Below are 20,449 nucleotides of genomic sequence, written 5' to 3' on the forward strand. Positions count from 1 at the left end.
ACTTAACAGAAATACACATTGGTTATTTGGATTATACTATTAACTATGACATTTATTATCCTTTAATTAAGAGATGGCTTCAGCCATGGGGAGTTTGCAGGGTCATCTTTTAATGTTTGGGCTTCAGAGTAGAGAGGATTACTGTATTAGGGAAAGACCACACCAGGAAGATCTCAGCTGAGGAACTCTTAATTTGATTCAAATGTCTAAAGAGGTTAGTTCTGGCAAAGACCTGGAAGTCATCCAGTAGCACAGGAACACTTATGAGTCACACACTGAACACTTGGACAAATATGGCTTGGTATCTCTGTGAAAATGAACTGTTGCTGCCTCGAGATTAATAGGCCTGGCTCTGAAACCACTGACAAGAGAAGTATTTAGAATAACCAGCAATGCTCTGGTTTCAAGCACTTTGTAAAGAACAACATTTTCATCTGTAAAACCACAGAAGTAATGTCTTTTGTTTTAAACCCAGCAACTCAGTATTCTTTATTTTCAGTTGGGAACTAACATGTGGATTACAACAGGATTGTTTCCTTAGATTGGGCTTAAAAATAATCACTGAGGCTTGATTTTTTTTTTTAAACCATTCATGACTATTTCTTTTTAAACAAGTTTTATAAGATTCCTACGTACACATGGATCTCTGAATTGGGAAAATTCAATGTCTTAAAAAGATCACGGAAGTGGGAAACAGACAGTCTCAGCTGAGCTCAGTGATCCATGAGAGGCTTAAACTGCTATTTGGTTACATTCAGATGAGATGGGTGATGCTGCATTGGCTGTTTTAAGATGTGTGGTGCAGTAATTTCTATGCAGTTTCTATAATTCTTTTCCAGTTACAAGTCTGCATGTAATATGTGAAAGTTCTTTTCCTTTAAAATTAAGTAATTTTGGGGCCAGCTCCGTGGCCGAGTGGTTAAGTTCGCACGCTCCGCTGCGGCGGCCCAGGGTTCGGATCCTGGGCGCGGACATGGCACTGCTCGTCAGGCCACGTTGAGGCAGCATCCCACAGCCCACAGCTAGAAGGACCTGCAACTAAAATATACAACTGTGTACAGGGCGGGGGGGGGGGGTGTTGGGGAGATAAAGCAGGGGAAAAAAAAAATGATTGGCAACAGTCGTTAGTCCAGGTGCCAATCTTTAAAAAAATAAATAAATAAATAAAGTAATTTTATATTCATTAGCATTTAATACTATCTGTCACATTTTATAAACCAAAATTCAAGTCACCCCATAAATTATGCACTGCCAAATGACACTTGTCTTCCTGCATGCCTTCTGGCCTCACATGCTTCCCACTGTGCAATCTCTGGACACTTTGGAGAGAAATAGAGTGAAACCATGTGACCAAGCCTGCTGGCTTCTTCCTAACTCTAACAAACCTCTGTCTTCTCTAACCCTAAATGAAGAATGTAGGTGGCAATATAAATCTAAGGGAGTCCGGCTTCCTTGCAAAGACAAATATTTGAGCCTAGTATGAATAACCCTATTGGAAAGTGAACACAGCAGCCTCCTAGCAGCAGATACCCAAGGGAGAGGAATTTCTTGTGCAGACATTCAAGAACAGTGAGTGGTTTTTCTCTATCAGGAAGTGGCTGGGCCTTTTAAGGCTCTGAGCTGATACTTTGGGTATGAGGCCAGGGAGTCACACCACATTGAAGATCCTGGATGTTCTACGTGGACAGATCTTGGATAGATTTTTGATCACCTTCCTAAGAAAGTTGAGGGCTTGAGTGAAGACACTGAGGAGCTGGGCACCTTGGTGGAGGCATTTATCAAAATGCTCCAGGAAAGGCCTCTGCCTTCTCATGCCTTTCCCCCCCCCAAAACTAAAGCACAGGGAGGTGAACTGTCACAGGATTCCTGAAATCCAGGTCTCAAGATTGCGTGATAGCCAAGGATTTGGTTGCAGATTTCATCAGGATGGCAGAAGGAACAAGATCTTCCTTAGAAAGAGAAGTAAGGGTGGAGAACCAACAGAACATGGTCTCATTGGTATATCCAAGTTGTACTGAGTATATGCTACAGTTGGAGCAAGGAGAGAGACTCCCAAGAGGACCATAACACAGTCTGTGAGGCTAGAAACCAAAGATTCCACTCCACAGCAAGGTATTTTTAAGAATAGACGAAAGATCTTTGTGAGAAAGCCTCACAATGCCCGTCTCTGGCATTCTAAGGTGGGCAAGGCCATGGACTATGATGTGGGGGTGGGGAGGAGGGTGGACAAGGAGACAAGCATTGCTCATCCACCAGGAACACGCACAGAGCTGAGATGCTATGAATGCAAGAACATAGGCAGAAACTGTGCTGGAGTTCACTCGCCCTTAGGCAGTAGCAAGCAGCCACAGGAGTCACAGCTCCTGGGCAGAGTGCTACACATTCCTCAGATCTAACAACCTGCAGGAAAGCATGTCTACAGAGATGAGAAAAAAAAGAAAACACAGAGAAAACTCATGCTCTAATAATCATCATATGGTTCTAGAAAGACTCTATACATGTGAACGAACGTGGGAACATTCTCAGCCTGAGAATATGCATTATTTGACACCAAAGAATTAAAACTATAGACATGTTACAAACATAATAAATGTAAGCGCTTTTAGCAAGTTTGCAGTTTTTTCAACATCAGTAAATTCACACTAGTATGAAATTAAAAATATAGTGAATCTGGGAAAGCCCTTCATAATAATTTTTTTCCTTCTTAACCAATCCAACATTCATATTGGGGAGAAAATCTATATATGTGTTAAAGCCCTCAGTTATACCTTAGCTTTTCTTAAATACCGATGAGCTCATCTTCAAGAATATTTCAGAGGAATGAGAAAGAGAAAAAAAAAACCTCTCAGATTTATCATCTGTAAACATAGATAAATACAGGTAGAGAAGGTGCTTCTTTATAATTTCCCTGGAAGGAAACCACACGCTTCCTTTGGGAAATCCAAGCCCCTGTTTGCCTCCTAGAAAAGCATGAGACCCACATGGAAGTTGCTGTGTTTCTTAGAAAACTCAAAAGGAGAGAAGTAATTTTATTTCTCAATCTCCTTCCACAAAGGCTCAGTTGGAGGCAAAATGAAATTTTACCTCTTATGTTCACAGATGATAAACCTGACAGATTCTTTTCCTCTTTCATCATTCCTCTGAGTTATTCTTGAATGTGAACTCACCAGTATTTAGGAAAAGCTCAGGGATAACTAAGCATTAACATGCATATTTTTTCTAAGTTGAGAAGTATAATATGTTTCATTTAATAAAGAGCTTTCACTATGAGCACTTATTGGCAGCACTCACCGTCATTCACACAGTTGCAGAATCCACACTGATACCGCCTTCCTCCTTCAATGAACTGCATAAACGGACACATGTAGGCTTTGCACCTGTTGCATCGGACTGGTCCATTCTCTCCGTGATTCACCAAGTAAAGGGGAGTCTGTAAGAAGCAAGTCAAATTAGGAAATAGGTAGGTATAGGACTTCTAGGTATTTTAGAAATCCTACATAATAATGGTAATTTGAAAGTGGTTTAATGGCACTCATTAAGGAACTCTTAACTCTTAGTGTTCACGAGGAGAATAAGGATGCCTCTCTTGATACCCTGTGAACTCAAGGCAATACCCAAACAAAAATTAACTTAAATTTCTATCTCGTTTATAAGCATATACGTATATACGTATATTTATGTATATTCACTTGTATGTGTGTGAAGACAGAAAGCGAGAAAACACAATAATGTAATAATACTTAATAAAGCTTATGTTAGAAATGTCCTGGACACCTTGTAACACATATTTTGTTAAGTTTGTTCATTGACTATAAATAAAGAAGTAAATTGTGTCTGATTTTAAAAGCTCTAGTTTGCATAGCCCTGTAAGCTCTAGTTTGCATAGCCATGTGCTGTTTAGATAGTTCCATCAAAGTATACAAAATGTTTCTTCAAAAACGCAACTATCTGAAGAACTATTCAACAATGTTCACTTATTTAGGCAAGGAGGTTGATTCTGCCTTTCTGTTACTTTATCCCATGACAAAATGTTCCACAAAGTCCTCTCAATGTGGCTGGTCATGCTTTGCCAGAACTGAAAAATAAACATTTCAATTGCTTCTTCCTCATAAACATGCGTAGAAACCATTACACATTTTTTACAGCTTGAAAGTGAAAAAGCTCAGCATTAGAAGTCTGCCTTGTTTCTCAACTCTCCCAGCTTTCAGAATAAAACCACAAAGATTCTTCTTGTTTTTATAAATCTCCTTAAAGATAACATTTCTAGAAAAGCTTGAGAATTACTGTTTGGCACATCAACTAAGTTTTTCTTTAAGAAAAAGATGTAAATAAAGCAGACTGCTTTTTAACAGAGGCCTGAAGAGCAGGAGGAAGGTGGCAATGGGAGTGCGGGAGAAATAAGGCCATTTTCTGCTCATCTTAGAAAACCAAGATCTACTGTTTGTCCCTGCCCAGATGTTCAGTGCGAAAACTAATCCACCACTGAGGTTTCAGAAATGAGTTGTGAGGTCTCAGGGCAGGAAAAACCAAGTTTAGTATAATACATAAAAGAACCAGGGAAAGGATAAAATAAAAAATCACATTCACAGTCACTCCCCACTGCCTCTGCACTGCGTGCCCCCCACCTCTTGCCTCAAGGAAGCCAGGAGATGGACTGGATTTTCTTGTTTATGGTCTCTTCTGGTCCCTAGCATGGGTGCAGCTCTGGTGCCCCACTGGGAGGGTTGTGACAAGGATTAAATGAAGAATATATGTGCAGTACAGACTATTACTCCTGGCACCAAATTATTGGATAAATGGTAACTGTTACCATATCTGTACAGAACAACCTTTCCTCTCTCAAAACCACTCAGCTCAGGAGTGATTATACTTAGTAGGAAAATTATAGTTTGATAGGTTTTGAGATAGGCTGGAGTTTCTAAAGGCATTTCATTATATAAATATTTAAAGTAGCTAACATTTTGTGATAAAATGTTATTGTAAAAATGACCTAGAAGACCGGGAATCTGCCTTTCAGGAGATTTTGATAACAATCTAATGGCTAAAAGTTGAGGGGTCCAGTAGATTTTAAAAACACTCTTGGAATTTGATTTATGTACACACACACATTCGAATATTGACATAGACAACATTTTTTAATACAAACTTTTTGTTTGAAAGGCATAAAGTGACAAAAGCTTGTCCTCTTTAGTTGGTAATTATAAGAAATAATCTGAGGGGACAAAAGGGAAGCAAACAAGAAGGTGTGGGTGCGGATGCAGTAGTAGTCTACCAGGCAGTCTAGACAAGGAATACAGAATTAGGGTAAGACGTGCAAGACACAAAAACGTGAAGATGAAGGAGCTTTCTCTGGATCAAAACTCCACTCATCAACCGTGCCTTTGGTTGCTGTTCTGTTCTACAGCTTCCACTCCTGAGGTCAGGAGATGCTTTCAAGAGTTAAACGAGGGAGAAAGTCTGCACTTGGCATTCACTCCAGCCCAGTTTGCTTCTCCCATCCTTTATTTTCAAAGAGTTCAAAGGCTATAATCAATTCCCTGGGAGATGTTAGAAACAAAATATGAGGCAATTATTTGCTAGAGAAGGCAGAGGTAATGGAAGGAAGACTAACCTTATTTTTACTGATATGATTTACTTAAAAGCAGGCCCAGCCTAAAATTACTGTGAAATTGTGGGCAGCTAACACCTAAGCATTCCAGTCCTGGCAGATGCAAACTTGCAGATCCGAAATGAATGTCTAGTAACAACCTGGAGTCGGGTAACGACTACATCTAGGCTGTTAAATACACTTACATTTTTTCTATTTTCACTCTTTTGAAAACCGGATGATGGAGAGGTAAGTAAGGACTTCAGACAACTGAGGTGACAGTAAAGAATGTTAAAAGCTTTTTAACTGTTTACATTTTCTTTTGGGGCAACAGGAGAAGGGTTTCTACATTACACTGTCTTGTTTCATCTCTCTCAGGCTATGTTGAAAACCACCAGAGATTGTTCTCTGCTCTCTGCAGACGGCTGCTTATCTACTCTACAGTAGTATGCATGAGCTCATAAACAGCTAATCTCATGTTCTTCTGAGCTCAGCTTTAGTGCATGTAGCTTTTTAAAAAAAATCAAATTACTCTCCAAAAAGTTCCCTAAGTTGCTTTTTTTCCCCCCTTACCAAGGGCATTGCATCATACTCACTTAAGGAATATTTTCAAATTTTATAATTTTGTTTATAAATGTACTTTAATCTTTTGGCCTCTAGTATTCCTGCCTGCTCTTTCTTTTCTGTTCTTCTCTTAAATGGAAAAAGTGAAAGGATGGAGAGCCTAGCTCTAAAAGCCTCATCTGGTTATTCTTGGTTCTGGTCCTGTGTGGCATGACTTTATACAGCACGAAAGTGACGAGGAAGCTGAGGAAAGAAGGAGGAGAATAATATTTGAATCTTTTGCTTGTATTTTTAGATTACCAGGGCTATGCCAAATGCTTTATTGGTACTAATTTTAATGAAGATGCTTTAATTGAATAAAATGTCTCTCTTTTTTGTGCATGTATAACGGTCGATTTTGGAACCCAAGCAAGAATATAATCTGCTGAAAAATGATGTTCAGTGTTAAGATGATATAAGTGATTTAAAAAACAAAACAAAACAAAAAACTTGAGGTTATTTTTCCATGTAAAAGGAGTAGACAACAAGACGAATCACTCAGTAGCTCCTTGGTACTACTCCTACAATTTTTAAACTTTTCTGATTTTAATACAGTATCAGTTTTCCAAGTCTTCCCGGCATTCTCTCACATAACTTTAACATCCATGCAGTCAGTGCCAGGTATCCTGCGTGCCTCGGTGAGGCCTACAGTCCAGTGGCGGAGAAAGACATTTATCAAACAAGTGAGCAAACATGCAATTAAAAGAGAAAAGCAGGAGTAGAAAGAACACTTGGGAAATCATCATTAATAAAAGTTCCCTTCAGCTTAAAAGGCAATGTTAACCTATTCACCGATTGTATTTCCAAAGCAAAAATAGAAAAATGAAGCACAACATAGAAAGATCCCACTTGGAGAATTTTTGTAAAGTTTGTAGCCTACATATTTTTGTTTGGGCATCTATATAACAAAGAAAAGTCTGAATACACAAGTCTTGCTATATAGTCTCTGTTTCAGAAAAGTGAAGAATCAGAGAAGGCAGTTAAATACTAAAAACTGATTATACCAAATCTGGAAAGCTGAAGAAAATACGACGGTGTTTTTGTAGCATAGATCCAGTAGGTGGCACTGTGCAACTAAAAACCAAAACCAAATTATAACAGTAATGCCCTCGTCAGGTAATAAAATACTCAAGATAATTATGCTACATTCATTTTATGTAACTATAATAATATTTAACTGGATTTATGTCAGATATTACCACCACAAAATTAAGAAACCTATACTTTTCTTGAAAAAAGCCAATGGTTAAAAGATAGTCTGGATGAAACAAAAAGATTAAACCTGAAATACAGGCTATTTTAAGCATAAATTGTACAGAAATCACAGAATGTACCAAATTTACTGAAGATAATAGCCAATAAAAGCTTATTTTAAAAGTTTCTAATCTTCTACCAACTTTTCCTTGACTATATGTAGGAAAAGAGAGGCATTGTTGGGAATGGCAGCCCCAAAGGACAGCAGGCAGCCTAAAGGGGGTCTGGGAAGCAAAGGGCAGAGGAAGCTACTGCTCCTGTGGCCAGCGTCCACCTCCTGCTCTCCACATCAGCATCCCAGGTCCAAAATGACAAAGCAGAGACAGGCAGGCCTGAAGAGTGGCGCTCAGCAGTACACTGTGAGGATGAAATGATTTTCTAAAGCAAACATCCTTCTTCCTGTTGGAACATGAAATCACAGGCCATGGTGTGGATGAAGAGAGAGGCAAGACACAGTGGTCAGTCCTGAGCTTTCAGGAACACGTTGACTTGGCCACATTACACCTGCCTGTATCCACGATGTTGCTCAATGAAAACTGTCCCCATGGCCCCTTTCTTCTCCTGTTTGCTCCACTACCCACCTCCTTATTTCTCAGCATCACAGTTCACCCGAGTGCTAACACACGCACACACACAGACTCACTCCTTAACCACCTACTCTTCTCTGTCTTCTCGTACTTGTTCACTATTTTGAAAAAAAAAACCTATTTTCCATTTTCAACGTACACTTCTCTTCCCTTTCTTCTCCTCTTTTAGTTCCTTCATGAGAAGTTTCCAGGAAAGCCACTGCTGTCCTAGGACGATACAGTTGCCCCCACGTGACCACCACTCTACTTAACTAAGTGCCTGAAAGACATATCTCATCTAAATAGTTCCTTGCAATGAGAGCGAAAGTTCTGCCTACAGTGGTCCTTAAATCAGATCACAAGATTTACAGCAAGATGACTCCCAAAATGTGACATGATCCTGCAACTTGATAACGCATCATACTCAACGTCAGACCATATTCCCCAGCCCATCACTGTCAGCGCATGTCTCTAGCAGCAACAGTTTCATAGCATCAAATGCGATTTTGGCACGCGGCTACTCCTTGGCATTGGAGCGCTGCTTATTTTTTGGATCTATCTCAGGAGGAGGTCAGTTGGTAATTTGGATTAATTGGGGGATATAAGTAGAAGCATGGAAATGGTATGTGAAAAGATAATCCAGAACCTGTGATGAACAACTACCCTTTAAAAATGTTAAACATTCAGACTATTAGGCATGCTGGAAGACAAGCAGAGTCAGATTCTCAGAGGATTATGCCCAGAAGCTAAAATGAAAGGAGAGTCTGGATCAACTGCGCTTATTAAAGACATCACCATAGGAAGAGAAACGAGAAGCAGCTTGGATGTGTCTTCTATTTTTAGCTTTACCATATATGACAATCGGTCAGCCTCCACGGACAGAAAAGGTGCAGAGCAATAGGTTTCTTCTTGTACACGTGTTTCTACATAGCAGCACTGTTTTGTTCAATTTTTTAAAATAAGTATAGCATAAAAGAATAATATTTTCTGCATGCCTTTTAAAAATCGTATTATGAATCTTCTAAAAAGAAACAGAGCCTGATAATAAAACAACACACTGTATAAACTCTAAGAACATACATATATATATATATATATTTATACTTTCCAAGAATGTTTTTAGCTGATTCTTGTTAATCTAAAACTTCACGTTTTCATATTTCCAGAAAATTAGTTTGAGTGTTTGTGGTACTTGAGAGACTATTATCAATTTTTTTCTCTTCAACGTTGCTGTTAGAGAGTTTATTTATTCTTGTTACAACTATGTCTAGAACTTGTATTGGATCTGAGTATCTCTTTAATTTAGAAATTAGTCTTTGTTGTTTTGGGGGGCTTTTTTTTGTTTTTTGTCTATCCAGTATCGAAAATCTTGAAAAATCTTACTGATTCAAATTTATAATATATGTAAGATCATAACTGTTATCTGTTTGATTTGTAGTTTAAAACGCTTTCATATACAGAAAATCTCAACTTGATGTCGAGGTGTTGATAACCCAGGGAGTGGGAACTGCCATCCGTGTGGTTCAGAGGGAATGGAGGTCAGTGATGGGAAGTGACTTGTCTGACAAGCTGCAGAGCTGTAGCTCGAATTCTCATTCATTCATCCCAGAGATGGACCCTCTCTGTGCTCTACACACACACGCTGCCTGCAGACTGCTCTGCAGAAGAGCATGCAGACTCAGAGAAACTGCCGCTACCCACGGTCTGTGATGTGCATCAGGCCCTCAGTGCCCCTGGCAACCAGTAAGCGTCTCTTGTCAGTTCTCTCTCTCTTTCTCTACAGGAGTTATTTTATATCTTTTCAACCCTACTTCATCCTGCAAATAAGCTCCCCTTCCACTTCCTTCAGCAGATAATTTTCCTTCCTCGTTAACAAAGAAAATAGAAAACCTCAGATAGGAATTCCCTTGACTTTCCCCCCATGAATTTACCAGCATCTACCTAATATTTTCCTTTCTCTCTCTTTCTCTGTTCCAGTAGAAGGGGTATCTCTCTCTCCTTCTGACTCTTCTCAAGACCCCGTCTAAAGTGGGACCGAGTCTCAATCCGGCCCGTCAGGACTGGCTTAGGCATCGCAGTCGTGTGTTCCCATATCACCTTGTGCCTGAGAACCTCACCACAGCAGTTTACTTTCCAGTATCATTACTAAATGCTTAGATCCACGCCTCACAGGTCTAACTTTTTTTTTTTTATTGTTGTGTCCCCTACAGCACAACACCTGAGAGAATGGGCAGTCATGGTTTTTGAATGAATGAACAAAATATCTATCAGGTACCCACAAACAGACTGTCATACAGCCAGGGCAGCTCATGATAGGAGCTGAAGCAAAAGACACAAACAAAAGAAGAAATGACTTGCAGGGGGTAGCTGGGCTGGTCAAAAAAGCTTCTTTCAAGGAAGGCATGAGTAGTTACAAGGAGTTTTATTTCCACTGGACTGACACTCTCAATCAGTGAGAGCAGCATAACAAGGAGAAAAAGCTGGGATGTGTTGGTGGCTAGCAGGCAAGAAGCCAAGTCGAGCTGAGATGAAGGGGGATCAAGAAGCTGGAGTAATGCTGGGCAGAGCCTTCAAAGCCAGGTGGGGCGTACGTCCTGACGGGCCAGGTTTCATACAGACTCTCCCTCTCTTCCCTCTCACCTCAAATCAGTTGTTACTGCATGGTAACTATTGTGACAGAAGATAGTTGAAATTTCACCATTCCAACTAAAATTTCACCATTCTAACATCTAAACTAAAATCACGTCTTTGGAAAAATGGTACATTCGTTATAGGTTTTGAAACCTGCTTATAAATTAGTAAACTCTATCATGTTTTACAGTTACCATGAGGGATTTTTAGAATTTCGGTTTGTTTCATCATCTCCTATATTTTATTCCATTCATAACACCCTTTAAAAAAGAAACACAAAAGATATTTGAATATTAGTTCTAATTTTTAAATTAAATTTCTAACTATAAGAATTCACTCCTTAACAGCATAGGTAAGCTTCAGGTTCACCACTGATCCCCAGGCCGAAGTTACAGAGTAGATTCTCAATAGGTATTTGTTGAATGGATGACAAGAAAAGGAAGCAGGGAGGGAGAGAAGGTGGGAAAAACTGAAGTCTAATGAAAAAAAATGAAGGAAGAGGAAAATACGGAAGTCACGTTTGGACTTGAGGATATCTGCCAGTCCTTTTATCAGAGAAGATTAGGTCTGAGTCTGATAAGCTCTAATATGTGGAAGTTCAGCCCAAAATACAAAATACATACAAAATACAAAATACAAATAACCAGATTAAGAGACTCTTCTCTTGGAATGGCCAAAAGGGTCGTAAAGCAAACACAGCTGTGACCTTTTCACCGGGTCCTGTAATGCCAGGAAGGCTTTCTAGGGGCAAGGTCAAATCAGACTCTATGCTGATGTCTATGACAGGGCTGCTCCTGGTGACAGGGCATCCATAGTTTCAAAAGGAAAATAAATATCAGTACAGTTAAGAGAGCACCAGCATACCAGCTTTCCCGAATGGAAGTCGTAGCTCACAACTAAATTATAAACCATACGTAACGATTCTTAACCCAAAAATGGTCTGTTTGGATTGGGTTATGCTGATTCAGTCTTTCACATTATGGTTCTGTTTGCAAAGATCAGCATCGTTGTTTTGCCAGAACAAATGTTGGAAACTTGAGTAAGACACTCCCACTCACGATATTCAGGAATTCCATAGCTGAGGGACATTTTCGCACGTTTCTTTTAAACCTTGACCTATTATAGTTTATCTTTAACCCCTAAGGGAGAATTCTACTTTGTTGTCTAAGTATAGACCACTTGCAGAAGACATATTTAATTGCTATAAGAATGCACAACATTCCACAGATGATGAAAATACATTTTAGACTTAAAAACCCTATGAATCATGTTTGTTTCTTCCATTATAAAATAACTGGCAGTTTTCTGTTCCACAAAGGAAAGCTGTAAAATACTCCACTTTAAAGATGAAAGGGTTAAAAATAATAAGCCTAGAGGCAAACTCCCTTTGTCTCTCCGGCAGAACTACAAGTTAGAAAAGTCTTCCCTCCATTGATCTCACTTTATATGGTCAGGAAAACACCTTCCAAATATTTTGCTCTGGGCATGAGTCAAGTCTTTATTTCAATGACACCTTCTCCAGCAGGGCTACCTGACCACTCTATTTAACGGGACACCCGCATGCTACCCCGCCCCCAGACAGTCCTCACCCCTCTCCCCTGCTCTACTTTTTCCTTCCTCCATACGTTAATTTTCGTATTATCAGGTTCATTGTCTTGCCTCTCTCCGCTAAAATGTGAGCTCCACAAGGGCAGAGATCTTTGTCTGTTGTGTTCACTGACATATCTCAGTACCAAAAACAGTATCTGGCACACGTTGGGCGAACAATAAATACTTGTTGAATTAAATCCTTGTTGGAATAAGGTAGAATAAATAAATAGTGTTCCATAAAAATGGACACTGCTCATAAACTATCATCTCATAAACTATCATATTAAATAACAATGCATTATTGCCCAGATTGTGGTGTACAAAACAACTGAAAAACTCCTAAACTCCAGGTGTGATTATACAATTAAAAAACTGATTCTGTAAATAAGTATAACAGAAAAGTCAAATTACCATTTCCCTTTTCAGAGTAAATACCTATGAAAGCTATTTATTTATCCAAACATATCTGAAGCTTTTTTTTTTGGTCAGGAGAGACTGGCCCTGAGCTAAGATCTGATGCCAATCTTCCTCTTTTTTTTGTTTTCTCCCCAAAGCCCCAGTACATAGCTGGATATCCTAGTTGTAAATCATTCCAGCTCTGCATGGGACATGGCCATAGCATGGCTTCATGAGCAGTGTATAGGTCCATGCCCACGATCCAAACCAGCAAAACCTGGGCTGCCAAAGTAGAGCATGCAAACTTAACCACTCGGCCATGGAGCCAGCCCCTGAAGCTTTTTATATGACTTGCTTTTAGAGTGGGAAAAAATAGAAGACTCTAAGAGTGACGCAGTCCAAGCTGCCGTCAATGTAAATACTGCTTAGTGACCCTCCCTCGTGGGCAGCCCGGTGCACTGGCTGGGCCACTCCCAAGTGAGGCAGCAAATCATCTTTTGTGAGTTAATTTAATTTGATCAAATAGTCAAAGTCATTTGGAGGAAAGACTTCAAAATAGGGTTAAAAGAAAGTTGAGAAAAAGATTTTCTTTTAAAAAATGTGTGTGACCAATTGAAAAGCATCTGGAGAAATAAATACATTTATATACTTATCATATAAATGAGCTGGAAGGAGAAGGAAGATGACGTCTTAATTTATCAAATAAATAGTAAAACTTGATAAATATGTGGTAATACACATCTATCCTTTTCCTTTAAGAAAGGAGAAATGTAAACAAAACCATATGTTTGAAGTTATTTAGATAAAAGAGTTTTTCAAAACTTTTTAAACTATAGAGGACAAGAGAGTACGGAAGGAAGTAAACCAAAAGAAACTTAACTCTCACTCCCATGGTAAAGACCATAAGATACTTCCCTTTACCTCAGTAGGTCAGTTTAGGATCAAGAAAAGCAATCTTTGTGGTGGAGGAGTTTCATGATATCTACATACACTAGATTTTATAATTATGGCTCTTCTCTTTTTACCTGTATTTTGCAGAAATATTGTAGAATAAAGTCAATGATGCTTTTATTTTCCCATATGATGAGTAACATTTTGAAAATTTTAATCCTCCTTTTTTTCACATGTCTCATGTATCCTCCCCCTCTTTATTTCATAAACACACACACACACACACACACACACACATATATACTATATCTCCACATTTATAGTGAGATGATAGTGAAAGAAACAGATGTTGGAAGAAAGAATAAAAGTGAAATCTAAGGTAAACTTATAAAGGAATTTTACTGTCTAGGAAATTCTTTAAGCAACCGTTATCCTAGTTGGCACAGCTGTTTTTGTCTGCCAGCAATGCTAAAAGCAAGGATAATTTGCAGTGAGTCCTCAAATGACTATTTTTCATAAGAACATACATGCAGGAAATAAAATATTTTCTTTGATAGAGAAAAATGGAAATTCAAGTAAATGTCGGACGTCTAGATGGAGATGACTCCAAAATGCAGGCCCCTGCCTTAGCTTGGCTCCTCGATTGCCAGTTTCTTTTTTATTTGCTTTGTAACTCATTCAGTATCAAATACAGCATTTGTACACAATAAATACAATAAATGAGCATGGATCTCTATGGTGAAAAATCTCATCAAATTACTTGGCCTCAAAAGGCCAGCCTACTTCCATATATAAATGATAGTGTGTAACGAAAATATCATATTAAATATTTATTTAGCACTAAAATCTTTTTTTTTTTTCCTTTTTCTCCCCAAAGCCCCCCGGTACATAGTTGTGTATTCTTCGTTGTGGGTTCCTCTAGTTGTGGCATGTGGGACGCTGCCTCAGCATGGTCTGACGAGCAGTGCCATGTCCGCGCCCAGGATTCGAACCGACGAAACACTGGGCCGCCTGCAGCGGAGCGCGCGAACGTAACCACTCGGCCACGGGGCCAGCCCCTAGCACTAAAATCTTCGCAGAATTGTTTTAGGTCCTAGGAATGCAATAGTGGGGAAAAATCAGATGTGGCCCCTACCCTCATGGAACTTAGTGGAAGAAAGACATTAATCAAACATACAAATACAAAATTGCAAACGGTGATACATGGTATGAGGGGAGCTACAAGGAGCATAATGTGGGAAATCCTGGAAAGCTCTCCTGAGGAGGTGACTTTGAACTAAAATCTAAAAGTTGAATAGGACTTAACCAGGCTAAAAGGACAGGATAGTGCGTGAGAGATTGAGGGAAAATTATTCCAGCAAATGCTCCTGAAGCACCTTATGCAAAACCAAAATCTATATAAATGTTTATGTAACGGTGGGCGCTTATCATCTGAAAAATAAAAACAGGAAATAGTGATACAATATCAAATGGCAGATACCAGGCAACACTTCTTTTTAAAAATATAATGAGTAGCCCTTTTCCTTATATGTGAATATACATGTAGGGTCCACATCAGTTTCCTCCTTCTTCTAATATAAGATACGTAGCTAGAATCACTGAAGGGGTACAATAATACCCCTCGTAAATGTACACATTTCAGGTAAACCTAAATTATTGTAGTTTGCATACTTCTTTTCCTTGTATATAGTAGACTTCCCAAAATTAATGATTTAATAAGGTCATTTAGTAAATTCCAAGGAGGAATTTAATATTAGCAAATAATCATAACAATAATGATAAAGATGATAAGAGTAACTATCTTTCTTATAACAGCTTATCATAGTTTTAAACAACTATCAGTTAAGTGGTGCTATCATAATTTTATTTATGAGAAAAACAAGGCCCCAAAAGTTAAGTCCACTTTTCAAGGTCACACTGCCAGAAGTGGCAGAGTCCATTTGTGCGCCCAACCTCAAGTGACCCCCCAGTTCCTGCCCTTACCACCTCACTCAGAATGATGCTCAAGTCCTGACAAAGAATCACCTCAAAAGTCTCTTATGCTTCAGACAAACTTGGGTGTCAATTGCAGATGTTCTCAAATTAAAGGTTTGCATAGGGTTTTCTTTTCCTTCCTTCCTCCCTTCCTTCTTAAAAATAAGATTAAGTTTGTTAATCTTTTTAGCCTTTTTTCTCTTAGTCAGTGAGAATTTGATGCGTAGGAAACTTTCAAATATATATAAAACCTTCAAATATTTGATTTTCTCCTACTTGATTACTAAGGGGACGCATCAACCACATACATTTTAAGCCTTTGTATGATCTAAATATCGAGAAAAGTTGACTGAAGTTAGACTCATGAAGCAGGGTATAAACAGTGCATTTCACTGATTCCAAAATCCTATCAATCGTAAGAGATACCAAAGCTTCCAACCGAACATGAAACAGCGCTAAGAAGTCATTGTTAATAAGACATATTCCTGTTTCAGAAATTTTAAGATGTGAGAAAATGTGGGCCTCAGAATTGACAAAAATGACAGCAAGAGGCTCTAAAATATTTTCCCGCCTGTGGTGGTCCCTCACGGATGCCCAGCGTCCCACGTCCAGGGGGCTGGTCTCCTTGGCTCCCGTGTTATGGACACCGTGCCCTCAACCACCTGGTCATGAAGATGGTAAAACCCACACTTACACTCACTGAAAATTTAATCAAGGCAGAAGGCTTTCTTTTTTATTCTTGTTTCTCTTGAAGTTATTCTCCATTTAATAAAAAATAAAGATATACATGAGTAATTTTGTGATTGAGAAAATAAGTGTGGTGCATTTAGCTTCTAAACTGTATCCTAAAATAGAATCCTGACAACCTTTGCCCCGACAAATGGGATTCTCCCTGGAGGTCTGCTGTAAGACCGTTCTAAAAAGGGATAACATTCTGTTCTTCAGCTGCCAAACTTTTTCACAACACTTTTTCATAGCATTGCATCAACAGTGACCAAAATCCTTAAGGGGTAAGACTCAGATTCTAAAGTAACATTATACATTAAAATATTTTAAATGTTATATTCATAATTCTATTTCTATTTGAGTACATGCATTATTTTTTCACGTTTTTAATATCTTTAAAATACTGCATTGAAGCAGACAACTTAAGATTCTAATGCACATACTAACAAACAGATTTAGGATTTTGAAGGTTTTATTTAAAAATAATTTAAGTTATAAATCTTCTTTAAGTTCTTTAAAGGACACAAAATTATGGAGTAATCAGTTTCATTTCAGAGCATATTTATCACTAAAACTAGCTAAAGTGAGGCTGTCTGTAAAAAATGCATAGTCTCATAATCTTCATGTGATTTTTAAGTGAATAATACACTCCAGATTTCTTCTCCTAAAAGTATAATATAAATGAAACCACTCTGGGTTGGGTTGTGCAATTTGTTCACAAGAATTTCTAATAAGATATAGAATGTGTGATAAACCCATTGTAATCCACGCTGAATGCCTGACAAAGAGTGGAAAAGTAAGGTAGACACTAGCAGACTTCTAGATTTATAGGACATCAGAGCCAGACTTCTCCCTCTTGGGAACAGAGATCCAAGGTCACAATATAAGGCACAGCAGAAACCTAAAGCCATTTCCTGGCTCCTAATCCAGTGTCCCACCATTTGGTTACCATCTATTGTGCTTTGGAGAAAGTCAATCTTTACTGGTTCCTAAAATATCTTTATATGATCAAAAATTATTCCTACTTGTCTTGCTGTTCTGCTCTTCATAATGAAATATAACCTCTCTCATTGATATGTGATAGAACACATCTACGATCTCTCAAACGATTTTTTCTCTACCCATAGAGTTTGTTAGAGAGGTGGATGAGCTTACAAGTGAAGTGTGTAGTTATTTAAAAGTATGAAATAAAATAGCCAAAGTAGGACAAAAACTTATACTTCATTAGCAACATACTTATTAATGGTCTCAAACTGTTGCCAAGGAACTTAATGATTAAGACCTTCTGTGCCAAAAATATTAATTTAGAGGCCTAAAATAACTGGAAATCAATCACTGTTCTGTAGTTAGGTTTATCTTTGTCTTTTAAATATCTAGCAACCCTGAGGAGAGAGCATTTGTTCAACTAGACCTTTACTGTATGCCCAGCCCACCACCGGATGCCAGATGGTCCCCACCTTCAAGGAGTACTAAGCAGTAGCTTGAAGCCAAAAGACTTCAAGAAAAGAGGTCTAAGACCAACATTTCAAGATAACTCATGAGCGTGCAGAAACAAAAGGCTCATTGCTAAAACTACTGCCAAGAAGAAAAAGGAATGCTATTTTATGTGTTTAACCAAATAAAACCTCAACAAGCTCACTTACGGCCAGATGTAGTTTGAAAGAACTTGGAGTTTGGAATCTCAAGTTCCAGCAGCATTACTTATTAGCTTCATGACTTTAATAAGCCCCAGAATCTGCAGAGTTTCTACATCTATAAAGCTCAGATAACACCTACTTCACAAGCTGCTATGTTCCTAAAAGAAGGATGACACAGACAAAATACTACAGTAAGGCAGAATTTTGTTCCTTCGATGCATCAAACAGCAGTGTAAACTCTGCTAAAACTGTCCATTCAGGCCAATGAGAAGGCTGAAAAGTCAAATGCATGACAGAGCAATCCTGCAGGCAATCGATACGAAGTCCATGCCTGGCGTCATGTTCTGGTGCTGGGTTTATTCTCTGACAGTCTTTTCCTTTCTTTCTTTCTTTCTTTCTTTTTTTTTTTTGAGGAAGATCAGCCCTGAGCTAACATCTGCCAATCCTCCTCTTTTTGCTGAGGAAGACTGGCCCTGAGCTAACATCTGTGCCCATCTTCCTCTACTTTATATGTGGAACGCCTGTCACAGCATGGCTTGCCAAGCAGTGCCATGTCTGCACCTGGGATCCGAACCAGCAGACCCCAGGCCACCAAAGCGGAATGTGCGCACTTAACCGCTGTGCCACAGGGCCAGCCCCATGTCTTTGCCTTTCTTGTTAACCCCACTTGTCAGTTCGTTGACATCCATTCCTTTTTCTTTCCAATGGCATCTTCTCACATCTACTAAATCTATCAGAATATGAACAATCACTAAGAAAAAAGAATTTAAACAGTATTTAATAACAGAACAGACTTCTTTATTCATTAAGTCGTAAGTAAGGTAAAACTTCCCTGAAAGTAAACCTCATAGAACGAAGTTACCCCTCTCAGAGCCTTTCTCACATTGCACAAACCTTAGCTGTGTGCTCCCAGATTTTCTGTAAGTCCTAGACGCAAGTAGTCAGTCTTGTTTTTCTCCTTATCCCTAAAGTCCACCTCAGTTCCTAGCACAGAATAAGTAAGGGATTATAAATCAAGCGAAATTTAAAGTCTTGGATAAAAGTTTATCTGCACTAATTAATTCAATAAGAAAGGAAATGACTTTGACTAATATATCCGTCTATAATCTACAAAAATATCTACAGATATTCCTGAATCTAGTCACAGATGGAGTAAAAGCTTCTGCCATCTGGTTTATAGGTGAAATTACTTAATTTCATGTATAATTAGATGTATGTAGTTGTCCAAAATGTAAATATTTCCTATTTTAAAGAAAATGCAAAATTAAATCAAGTATAATCTTCAATCCTTTTGCATAGGAAATCTATACCATTTCTACCTCAGTTCTTAAAATAGAGCATCAAAAATAAAATCACAGGGGGCTGGTCTGGTGGCACAGTGGTTAAGTTCGCACACTCCACTTTGGGAGCTCAGGGTTCACTGGTTCGGGTCCCAGGTGTGGACCTACCCACTGCTTCTCAAGCCATGCTGTGGCAGGCGTCCCACATGTAAAGTAGAGGAAGATGGGCAGGGATGTTAGCTCAGGGCCAATCTTCCTCAGCAAAAAGAGGAGGATTGGTAGCAGATGTTAGCTCAGGGCTAATCTTCCTCAAAAATAAAATAAAATAAAATAAAATCACAGAGGACTAAACCAAAAAGCTCACAAGATAACCTATTACTTTTGCTGAAGAAATACCTCATACTTAATTATATTGAAAGTGGCAATGGGTTTCACCTGAAACACTCACAAAAAATTAAAATTATGGTAAGGACTCTGAAATATTAAACAATGATGACATCGATATGCCCTTGGAAATAGCATACATCTCACATCTCCAAAGCAAATGCTCACAGGGAACATTCTCTGATCATCCCTGCTCGGGGTAGGTTTATTTTTATAGGTCGTTGCTAACACAATGGCATGCTTTACAAGGTTCTGTCAAACAACAGAACCAACTTAAGAAAAATCTGCACTAAATAAATCCTTTTGATAGATGCCAAATCAGGAGATCTTTAAGGGTATCTTTTTTTTAATTGCAGTAATGATGGCAATATTAGCCAGATAAGGAATAAAATCCTAAAATTTTACTATCCCTAAGGAGGAGTCATTTATTATAGAGGCAAATAAAATGCTATGCATGTGGAGCATAACTGTATTCATGTAATCCATTTACCTCTAAGAAATATACTTTAAAACTTATTTCCTTGATTATAGGTGATAAATATCAAAACTCAGCATGTCCCTCATTTTCTGTTATTAACTATAATTGTTTAGTTTTGGGTTTCTGGCTTAGGTAATTAAATAAATTACAGTGCCATTTATGGATAGGTGGAAGAATGAACAGGAGCACAGAGGTCAGAAATTAGCTTTTGAATATGTTAAGTTTGAGGTTTCTATGAGGTGCCCAAGGAGAGATTTCAGAAAAGCATTTGGATGTCTGCATACGGGGCTGAGGAAGTGGGAGCAGATGAGGGGGAGTAACAACACGGTGACTTCGGTGACTTCGAGTTAAGGACTCCAAGAGTTAAGGCAGTCAGACTGCCCGGGTTGTAACCTGGCTCTGCTACTCAGTAGCTGTTGACCTTAACAAGTTACCTAATTCTGTGGCTCATT

At 38.6% G+C, this 20,449-nt stretch overlaps 1 protein-coding gene across 2 annotated transcripts in view; it reads right to left on the bottom strand.

Annotated features, from left to right (window-relative positions):
• The window catches only part of SEC24D (SEC24 homolog D, COPII coat complex component), a 103,030-nt gene that overhangs the window by 41,456 nt on the left and 41,125 nt on the right, over positions 1–20,449 (bottom strand). For both annotated transcript variants that reach the window (XM_070504682.1, XM_014858199.3), the window contains exon 9: positions 3,292–3,430. In XM_070504682.1, coding sequence (XP_070360783.1) covers positions 3,292–3,430 — 139 coding nt within the window. The remainder of the gene's footprint in view (positions 1–3,291; positions 3,431–20,449) is intronic.

Source organism: Equus asinus, chromosome 3 (genome assembly GCF_041296235.1).
Source record: "Equus asinus isolate D_3611 breed Donkey chromosome 3, EquAss-T2T_v2, whole genome shotgun sequence".
NCBI classification, from domain to species: Eukaryota; Metazoa; Chordata; class Mammalia; order Perissodactyla; family Equidae; genus Equus; species Equus asinus.